At 32.9% G+C, this 11403-nt stretch overlaps 1 protein-coding gene across 1 annotated transcript; it reads right to left on the bottom strand.

Moving 5' to 3' along the window:
- Positions 1-1525: 1525 nt before the first annotated feature.
- LOC108347093 (uncharacterized) lies at positions 1526-9467 on the bottom strand. Its single transcript, XM_017586221.2, has 7 exons — positions 9317-9467; positions 8934-9224; positions 8505-8605; positions 4694-4791; positions 3765-3970; positions 2833-2885; positions 1526-1832 (listed from the first exon to the last, which is right to left on the bottom strand). The coding sequence occupies exons 1-7, from the start codon at positions 9324-9326 to the stop codon at positions 1812-1814; spliced, it is 780 nt and encodes a 259-aa protein (XP_017441710.1). The 5' UTR covers positions 9327-9467; the 3' UTR covers positions 1526-1811.
- Between the last annotated feature and the right edge of the window lie 1936 nt (positions 9468-11403).

Below are 11403 nucleotides of genomic sequence, written 5' to 3'. Positions count from 1 at the left end.
AACATTTTGTTTTATATTAATTTTAATTATAAAAACTAAAATTATAATATTACATTTTAATCTATTAAAACATTATTTTGTTACATTCATCAAATTTTTTACAAATTTTATTTTCATCTTCAAATTCTCTAAAAGAAATAACACAAAATCAACCTAATCACTATGCATCGAATCCATATTTCGAAATGAACATAACTAAAATAAAAGAAGGAAATAATTTCATTATTAATGGTGTAAAGTTTAAGAACGATAGTATATTAGATTGAAAAGTCAACAATTAGTCGCTTTATGTTAAAGCTTTAGAAAACAGCTTCCATTTAATTAATTATTATCTACTTGATAATGGCTCGTGTTAACGGTTGTTAATTGAGACAAACGTCGATGAAAGCAGCATGAATTAATATAAGCACGTGTTCTCAAAGGCGAATAATAATTTGATAGTTATGAAGTCTCTGAGTTAGTGTTACCATTAGCAGCATTAATGACATTTATATATAGCTTTTCAGATAATTTATAGAAGTGGATACTTTTGACAGTTGGTGTTTCTTGGATCCTTCAACCTATATTAAAATATAATTACTTGATTAGTTTCTCGGTATTTTCTTCGATTTCATACTACAACAAATAAATAATGAATGAATAATATATATATATATATATATATATATATATATATATATATATATACTGTTCAAATATTATTAAAAAAATATGTACCAAAATATATTTTTCTATTTACCTCTAATTGCTATCAATTGAGAGTCTCTTTGATTTCATAAACAAAGAAGATTCTCCATCATCTCTTGTCTGGAAGTTTTATTTTTAGGGTTTGAGAAAAAGGTGGTTTGAAATTGTGTGTTTGCCACTTTTATGGTGTGAAGAAATGAGGAATTGAATATGGCGAAGTGTTTCAGAGTGGAATACAACGCACTACTATTCAGCAATTAGCATAATGCCGACACCTTACACCACCAAGAAAGTCACCTTTTTCAATTGTTAATTTCATTATGTTCCTTCATTTTAAACTATTATAAAAATCTATACAAATTTGTATGTATCCCTTTAAGTTAATTTGTATGTATCCTCCAGTTGACATTTGTTTATGCTTTTGAAGTTCCCACCATCTAAGTAAAGGCAATTGTGTCATCCTTGTTTGAGAAAGTTTATCTTTTTTTGGTGCTAGTGTGTATCTGGTGATTTGGTACATATGTGCTTAGAACATTGTTGCCTATGATACTGCAATACTTGCAGAAGCTAAACCGGGTGATTTCTCCGATGTTATACGGAGGCCATAGGAAAACAAGAACATATTATCTGCAAGGAACCTAGCCTTAATTTGGTGGAAACTACAAAAGAAAGAGGGCGGGGTGATTAAAAAGTGCGCTCTTTCTTTTTTCGGTACTCTGTTCTTTACATCGTTTTAGCTGCTATTGTTAGTCGTTCTATTTTCCAAAGCTACACATTTTTCAAATCACTACAACAGTTCCTTTACCTCAACATTATTGACCCAGACAAACCTCTTAACTGTCCATACAAAAGGATCTACAATTAATATAAGTATGATTTTTCCTTTTCCTTTCTGAACATTCAATGTGTACTTTTTTACACGCTAAGAGAAAAAAACATTTAAACAACAACAAAGCTCTGGACACCGTATAATCATAAATTTTATGATCAGAAACCCAACATTCAGGGGAAACTACTACTAACACTTAAATAAAGTTGCAAGAAAGGGTTGAAACAATAAACGTAGGCATCACAAAACTTATCAGCCATCGTATGTGTCAGCCAATAATTTCATCCAACATCTGTCATTTCCCTTTCTCATCATCCTGTACATTCAAGTAAGTCCTCAAATAAATTAATATCCATAAGTGCCACCAACTTCAATGAATGATTTAATCAAATTTCAAGACCAAACTGAAGTTCCAAAGGCCAAATATATCTTCTATTATGGGAAAAGAGTATCCGATATATGGTTCGACAGTATTTTTGTTGACCAAAACACATTCCTCTTTTACTGCCAAATTATAACACAAAGTAATACTAATATTTTGTAGTGTGCATGGGATCTTCTTGTAAATTAAGTTTTTTTTTTGTTTGGTAATAAAATTAATTTATAGAAACTGTAACTTCTTTATATTGTTATTTCTAACTTTAGAACTACAATGGATTTAGGGTTATGGCTGTATAAAAGAAAACGGTTCTTATTTCAAACGGAAAGGCTAACCTTCTTCTTTATCCAATAACAAAAGGCTTGATCTAGAATTAAGTAAACAAAAACTGGAACACCGGGAAGTTTACCAAATAAGTATATTTTACTGTAACCTAAATTTAAAATATTGAATGGGTGATAAAAAAAAGTAGAATTAAAACAAAAGAAAATGTGTCAAGGGAAGAATCGAATGGTAGATTTTTCTATCTATTTCTTGCAAAGATCAAAACAAAGTGTATATTTGTTTCATATATGGACAAAATCGAAAAATATTGGCAAGTACTAAATCTGACAACTTTAACTTTATCATGTCAAAAAATAGTGAGGGACCAATTTGTAAATGTGGAAATAAAAATGTTTTTTATTTTTCATGAAGGAACAAAAGCAAAAAGAAGAATCAGCTATAACATTTAAATTTTTAATGTAACCCCAAAAATATTTCAAATTGTAGTTCTTTTTTGAGTTCATGTTATAGATAACATTTTCACTCATGGAATATAAAAGACATACAGAGAAGTTTTAACAAGCAACCGTTTCAGAAACATTTTGACAAATATAAAATTATTGTTTGCTAAGTAATCCTAAATTTTAACGAGTACAGATTATATCATGCTTACCGAATTATCCATCAGTTTGTCCAAATCTTCATTGTATCTTCCATCGCCATCATCTGAAAGTCCAGAGAGATTATAGGCAAATGTAAAGTCACCAATTTTAAATTCACCCAGAGCACATGTTATTCTATACTTTAACTCAAACACCCAAAAGAATAATCTAATACTGTCATTGGATATAACTCCAACTCCGGAGAACATGGTGGTATATAGGCTAACAAATAGGAAAAACATGACGAAAGTTCAAGTGACTTTAGTTCTGTCTGCATTGATTAAGAGTTACATCTAGATTACTTGCTTGATGAGGAGTGGAAAGGGAAGTCATGGAAAGGAAATAATGCCCTCAAGCTCTACTTTTGTTCACATTCAAACTAGGGTGTAATGAGGGTAAGGAGCTTTGCTGTTATCTTAAGAACGTGCCATTTACTATTTGAATAAATTTAGTTGTTTGAATAAAAACGTGTCATATTGAAATTTTTTAAAGGTGATATTAGGAACATTTTTTACCTTGCCCTTTCTTCTCTCATAAATCATCCAAACACGAGGAATGCAAAATTACACAATTTTGTCCCTTCCCTTCCCGTCTATCTCGTTCTCTTAAAAACTTTGAAATTTCGTGAATAATCAAAAGACCTCAATTATCCAAAAAATAAATTGTGTGACTTAAAGAAGTGAACTTTAAATTTAGCTCAATCTCACAAATCCAGTTTGTAAAGTAAGATTTGGACCTATATATATACTATAAATTGATCTTATCTTTAGTTGATGGAAGACTTCCAACAATACATCTATTTTCCTATACGGTTAACATCCTTTAAATTACTGAGACTTTAAATGTGTTTGGATAGTTTATAAATGGGGATGTACCAAACTCATATACGCCATGTTTCAGAAATAAATAACAATTTTTAATAGATTAAAGTAATAAGGTGTACCGGGCTCATCATCACTGTTTCCGTCTCCCAGAAGAAATACATCCAAGTCTTGCTCAGTTGAAGTTGATAAATTGTCCTTTTTTGGCATTTCCTGCGCCTCTTGGTTACAGATCAATTCAGCATTTAATGGTTTCATCGTGACTATGCGATCTTTTCCTTGTTCAGAAGATTTTAGTTTTTCATCTTCCATGTACTTATTCTCATAGCTGACAGAAATCACAAGACAGAAGTTTACTAAATGTCACAAAAACAGCATAAATATAATAATATAACCCAAGTTATGATCAGCTGAATGAGTTAATTGCTAGATGCATTTCATATGACACATGGGCTAGCATAACCAGCATGACAATTTTCCACAAGTATATTGATTGCTTAAGTGTATCAATAATCTGCTAAAATTATTGTTTGCAATAAGTTATGCACATCCAACTAAATTTTGTTATTATACTGTACCAAATACTTGTTATTTTAAAAAATTCAACGACATTCTGTTGCTTGTGTGAACTCTCCTTTAATCATCTAAATTACATTTCTGAAAACTTCACATGTTCATATTCTTATAGCAGAAGTTCCTTCAATTTCTTTTTCTGCGTATTTATTTTTATACCTCCAGGATGAGAGTATTTCGTACTTTCGGAACTATGGGAACATTTATACTTCCTATGTCCTAAATTAGGAGGATTCATTGCTTAAGGCCTAGAATATGATATTTAGTTATTTAAAATTGAAAACAGCATATTATATATCTCTCTTCAATTCTCATTTGGTGAGTATCAAGAAAACCTGCATAGAATACATGACCCTTTAGTATTTCAAGACTACAAGCATCTAGCAGTCGTCTATTAAATCGAGCCAAGTCAGATGAAACTCAAAAACAATACTTAATATGTAACCAAAATACTCAAGCAACAAGAAAAATTACATACGGTGCAGTATGATTATTCACAAGTATAAAATATATTCTCCAAAACTTCCTCTCTTTCATGACTCGTGGACACAGTTCATACCTCAATCGAGAAATCTCCTGTAACAAAAAATCAACTAAATAGTGGGAGTGCATTATGTTTCAAATATGTGATTGCACGAAAAAATTTAATTGACAGATTATAATACACAAACCACCCTATACACCTAGGTGAAAGATTTTACTTTAGTCATGCGAGATTAACATAAAAACATGCAATGTCTTTGACACAATGATTTGCTTCAACAAACTTGGAAATAAAAATACCGAGCATCTTATGATTTACCATGCAGCATATCACCAACCATCATGAGTGCATCTGACAAGGTCACAATTGCAGGAGAATGAAAAAGGACAACCATAACTCACCATGGTGCAATTCACGATTTTTAACTCTTACACCAATGCTCTATCCCCACCACTCCTTCTCTCTTCCTCAAGTACACAAACAAAATAAGGCTAATAATATTAATAAAACTTGTATAGATACTGATAATGAAAAACGTTGACATTTTAGAACGGTATACTTATCTCATGATAGGTTGACAGCTTTGTCGTCATATCACTCAAATGTTTCAAACCTTGTGATATATGTCATCATAAAAAACATAAGAGATCACCCTTTTCTTCTAGTTATACTATATCAGCTAATTTCTTTGATCTACTACATGTAGATATATGGGGCCCATTGAGTCATATTTCGGTAAAGGGTACAAATATTTCATAACACTTGTAGATGATTTTACTAGATATATACATGAATGAAAGCTTAGGCTGGAACAGCCATTTGGAAACTTTTATTATCATGATTGAAAGTCAGTTTAATGTTCATTTGAAAGTGCTGAGAAGTGATAATAATGAATGATTTCTTTGATAGAAAAGGGACTGTTCAGTAAATTAGTTGTGTGGAAACACTACATCAAAATGCAATTGTTGACTGAAAGCATTGACATATTTTTAATGTCACTCGTGTACTCATTTTTCAATCTCAGTTGCCTCTTTGTCTATGGTCATATGTGGTCAAGCATGTTGTCCATTTAATATAGATAGAACACCTACTCTACTCCTATTACATAATAAATCACCATTCAAATGGTTTACAATGTAGTCCCGTATCTTTCTCATGCAAAGTGTTTTGGTTGCTTAGCTTTTGCCAGTACTAATGGTGAACAAAGGGCAAAACTAAGTCACAGAGCAACAAAGTTTGCTTTTCTTGGTTATAAAGATGAACCAAAAGGTTACACACTTTTTGATAGGGATTAGAAAAAAAAATTGTTAGAACACGTCACTTTTCATGAAACTAGTTTTCCATTTCACGAGAATGAAATTTTAGATAAAGTTGATCCATATAAAGTTGTGCCTACTTTCCCTATTTTTTTGTGATAATGACATTGTAGTCCCAGCAGCTGTTAGAGATGTTGTCCCTTCTGTTTCAGAACCCATTTTGTCATCGGTGATAATATATTGATTCTAACAATTCATCCCAGTCAAATGAAATTCTTGGTTTAAAAAATCCAAATCATGATTTACAACCTCAACCCAAATAGAGTTTCTACTCGTCCTAAACAAAAGACAAGATACCGGAAAGACTACCACATTACTTTCTTTTCCTAAATGGATACTTCCAATCATTCTTTAGGTACTACATATTCTATTCAAAATTATCTTTATTGTCTTAGTCATTCTTCTACATATTCATCTTTCAATTAATAGTTCCTCTATCTATCCAAGAGCCTGAACCCTTTGAAGAAACTCTTCAACATCATTGTTTGAAAGAAGCAATGCATCACGAACTTTCAGCTCCTGAGTGTAATCAAACTCGGTCTTCAGTGGATATGCCTCAAGGGAAGCACCCTATTGGGAGTAAATGGTTTGATATAGCTAACCATAAAACAGTGGCTATATTGATATATAAAAAGCCATTTGATTGCCAGGGGCTATACTCCGACCAAAGGTCTTTAGTACATTGAGACATTCTCTCTAGTTGTAAAGATTACTGCCATTTAATTTATTTTGCTAAAGGCATGTGCTAAGCCCTGGTTTCTACATTAGTTAGATGTGAATAGCACTTTTCTTGATGGAGACAACCATGAAAAAATTTACATGATTCCGCTTCCTTCCTGGTCTTCTTTCACGTCCAAAACAAGTTTGTAAACTTAGAAAGTATTTGTACGAGTTAAAACAGGCTAGCGAGCAAAGGAATTCAAAACTAACCTAGACATTGATTACGTTCAAAGTTCAGGTGATCATCTTTTATTTGTCTGCAAAACTGGTCGTTGCTTTATAACTTTGCTTGTATATGTTGACGATATTGTATTGGCAGGTGATGATGTTCCAGAAATTCAACATGTTAAGTCTCATCTTCACTACTCATTCAGCATCAAAGATTTTGGTACTCACATATTTTCTTGGTTTGAAATAAGTCGCTCATCCTCACGACTTGTTCATCACCAACAAAAATATTGCTTATGCTTAGATCTGCTCTCTCATAGTGGTTTCTTAGCTGCACACCTGCCGCGTCTCCTATAGAGCCATCTTGTCATTTATATGATGAATAAGGGTCACTTCCAATCTTGTGAATATAGAAGGTTAATTTGATGCCTTTTACATCTTACTCGCTCTAGGCCTGACCTTAGTTTTGCAATTCACAAGCTAAGTAAATTTGTTTTAGTCCCACGAGAACATCATACAACAGCAGCTCAACGTGTATATTAAGATACCTAAAAGGATGTCCAGGACTTTGTTTATTTTTCATAAGTGATAATCAACTATTTATCAAAGGATTTTCTGATTGGGGTACTTGCATTAACTCCAGAAGGTCAGTGACCGATCATTGTGTGTTCATGGGAAATATTTTTATTTCCCTGGAAATCTGAAAAGACAGCGACAATGTCCGGGTCTTCTATGGAGACAGAGTATAGAAGAGCTCTTGAATTGCTTGTGTGTGACCTACAGTAGTCACAGTATTTGTGTAATGATTTGTACAGAGAGATTTCTACTCTTTTTTTGTCAAACAAAACATATAAAAGTTGACTCTCATTTTATTCTGAGAAAGCTTCAAGAAGGTCTTATTCATTTTTTACTCCGCATGGATAAGCTCACACTAACCCGTCAATTTGGGATTCAATTCGGTTCCCTGCCCAAGTGGTTGGTATGTTGACAAAACTTCTACATTCATGTTTCTATCATGAGAACTTGTCCAAGTCAAACTTGTATCATATACATACTCCGGCTTTTGGGACCTTACTAGACAATAAGGATGAAATTCCCACTGATACCATGTGAATCTTACATATAACTAATTCTATTAGTGGACTTCAAGATTAGCCTGTTAAGCTGTAACTAATTTTTCATTCTTTCTGGTGTATTCTAATAGCATAGTATGTACATATTCTAATCAACTGAGATCATTCAATTCTGTTAATTAGATTCATTTTTCTCTCCGGTCTCCTTTCCCCTCTCGTTTTCTCTTTCTCCTCTTGTGTGAGGTGGTGTAGAATACTAATAATATCCAAGACATGTCAAGTTTTCAAGTTAATATGATTGATTTAAAAAAAAAATGTCTAAGAATCTAAAACTAAACTCATTAAATAAAAGTAATCAGTACTTCTAAGCCAAACATTATTTGCATGCCATTAAAAACTGATAAGGTGCCTCTCTTAAATTTAATGAAAGCATTGCGAAAACACGCGGCGCATTAATATTAATAAAAGCAGCCATGCCATGCACAGCTTTGATAACATTCTGATTCACAGAAACACAGCAGATGCTACCTTGACGGTAGAAAGAACAAGACCGGCATGTTTTTCCTGCCAATCGGTTAGATCCTGCCTGACATTTGAAATCGCAGGAACATCAGAAAATTCCGTATCATCTGAAAATAGATGAGAACCAAAACTGCAATAAGATCCTCCCGTGAAATAAAGGAAAGTAGCAGCCGAATGATACAGAATTCAAACTTGGTAGGTAGCATTTGTAATGAACTGTTAGTGTTTGATAATGACGGAAATTTTGGAAAGAAAAATCATTTAAAACAGATTTTAAATAACAAAAAATAAATGGTAGAGAATAAAATGCCCCCATTTTCACTTTAGAATATGACACAAATTGCAAACTATCTTCACTCTGTAGTCTAATTTCCATTTCTCACTAAAACGAAGCAAATGTCAATCCATAGATACAATAAAAGGTAAAGAAAAGACCTTCAAGGGGGAAATCTTCAAAGGTAGTGATGGTGATCCCTTTGACGAATTCTCTCAACTCTTCGGTGATGCCAAAACGGTGGAGATCGACGTCGTTTATGAGCGAAGGTTGGGTCAAGTGCTTGGAAGCTTGTGCCGCTATCTCTTTGGTTGTCTCTGTAATGATATCGCTCAATTTGGAAGCTCCCAAGGACAGATCATTCGATCGTTTCGCTGCTTCTTCCGCAAAGCTTCGGGCTCTGTTCCACAGCTCCATCTTTCTCTTTTCTTCTGATTGATTACACGTTTTTCCTTACCAATTTCAGACAAAGAATTATCGCAAATTAACGACGAGAATTTTCATTGGGAATGGAAGAGAAGAACAAGTGCAGGTTGCCACGTACTGTGCTTCATCACTCTCTCTGTCTTTTTTTTTTCTTCCTTATTTTCATTCCCTCAAGGTCACAACTTTTTCCTTTTTTTAAGAAAACATCTTGAACAAATTATGACCATAGTAAAACAACATATACTAATTTCATAAACAAAAACAGGGTGGACGAATTCGCTGTGCACAACAAAAATGTACTTTTATTTGACATGTTGATCTAACAAAAAATTAGGTATTTTTGTGAAAAAAGTTAAACATATAAGAAAAAGTGTGAAAATTAAATAAAAAAACGTACACCTGTTATAACATCTCATAATTTAAAATTATACATCTTGGGCCATATCCTACACCCTATTATTCCTCGAAATTCATTTTTTCGGAACACATTAAAATAATTCTGGAAATTTTTTTATAGACAATCATCCTATTTTTATTACGATACTTTTCATAGAGTGCACCAAGAAATTTGATAGGTGCAGGAATTCTTTGTCTTATTTTCTTAGTGGGTTGGGCTTTATTTGCATCCAAGCGAATTTAATTTTTCTACATTTACCCCTTGTTTAGCCAGATTTAACCTTTTTATAGCACTTTCTTTATTTCAAATATATATAAAAAACCAAATGATATCGTAAAAATTCATAAATATAATTTAAGTGATTCTTCTTCTTATTTCCACTGCAACAGATTTAATCAGTTTTTTCATCCGAGAATTCATCTAAATTTAACGAGTTTGGATTGATTTTTTTTTTTTTCAATTTGAACCAAATTCAATTAAAGTTCGATAATATTAAAAAAAAAGGCCAGAGGCATAAATTCATTGACATGATATATAAATGTTAATATTATATAAAACTAAATAAAAATACGATGTTCGTTTTATAAAACCAAACTATATTTTACAGAATGTGTTTCAGAATACATAATATCTTCATATAAAATAAAGCATCATAATTAGTTAGGAAATGTGATTATTATAGAATTATTTAAATATTTAAATTTTTAAACATAAAATAAAAAACATATAGCTTAAAGTAAAGTCATCCACAGATATACTATATTTAACTCTGAAAATTAATTTATGGAACAGTAACAAGTGTGAATGTTGTGTTAATGGCGTGTTTTGGATGAACGATGAATTGGGTTTCACATTTGTTCCTTAAAAGCGTGAAAGGAAAACCTAGGTAGTTGATTGCAGAGTAGAGAGGCAATAATAGGTGGAGATGGTGGTGGGACCGAAGGAGAAGACAATAGGGGTAACGTGGGGCCCAAGAGGTAGAACAGACTGGGCCTGAGGCATAGGGATGAAGCCCATGGTTGGTGGGTCGTGACAGTGACACCCATTAAACGAAGAAGCATGAAATAGCGTATCTTTCACGATCTGATGGATCGTGAAAGCTGGAGGGAGATTTTTGAAAAAGTCCATAAGATGCAGCCCCCCATTTAAACTTGTTATTGTGTTAGCATTATTGTTATTATTCATGCACACACGTACACGTAAGCAAACACAGAAAGAAGGCACCCAGCTTTTAATTTTTCAATTTTGATAGATGTGGACAAGTACCGGTAGACCTAAATGGGAGCCCCCCACCGTCCCATGTGCATATCAACCTCTTCCAATCACGCTTCACTATTTCTCTTATTACCAATTATTTCACTTCACTGCTCTGTTGCTTTGATGTGACCATGATTCACCAACAGCAACAATTAAGTCTTGAATAAATAGCAGGCATATGTTGCTGACCGTGGATCGATCAACTTTTGTCCAAATTAGTTGGAATAATAATTAAGGGTGGGTGTCCTATCTATGTGTTTAATTAAACTCTTCCAGTGTCACTCACTATTCTTCGCCCGCCACACTATGCAATATTTCCAATCACACATTCATAATCATCACAACAACAATAATACTAACACCAGAACATCAAGCTCTACCGTTTTTAATATCTACATACTCCACACTCTATACTGTTCTTGATGCTGCTTGTCCAATTCGTTTGTCCATCAATTTTCGTTACGGTAATTTCACTTATTGTTTTTGGATATGGTGGTCCTCCTTGCCTACTCCTCCACATAACATGTCCAAACAACGAGAGCGATCATCGT

The sequence above is a fragment of the Vigna angularis genome, chromosome 1, assembly GCF_016808095.1.
Source record: "Vigna angularis cultivar LongXiaoDou No.4 chromosome 1, ASM1680809v1, whole genome shotgun sequence".
Lineage (NCBI taxonomy): Eukaryota > Viridiplantae > Streptophyta > Magnoliopsida > Fabales > Fabaceae > Vigna > Vigna angularis.
The sequence above is the reverse complement of the archived record's forward strand: the minus strand, read 5'-3'. Positions and strand labels throughout refer to the sequence as shown.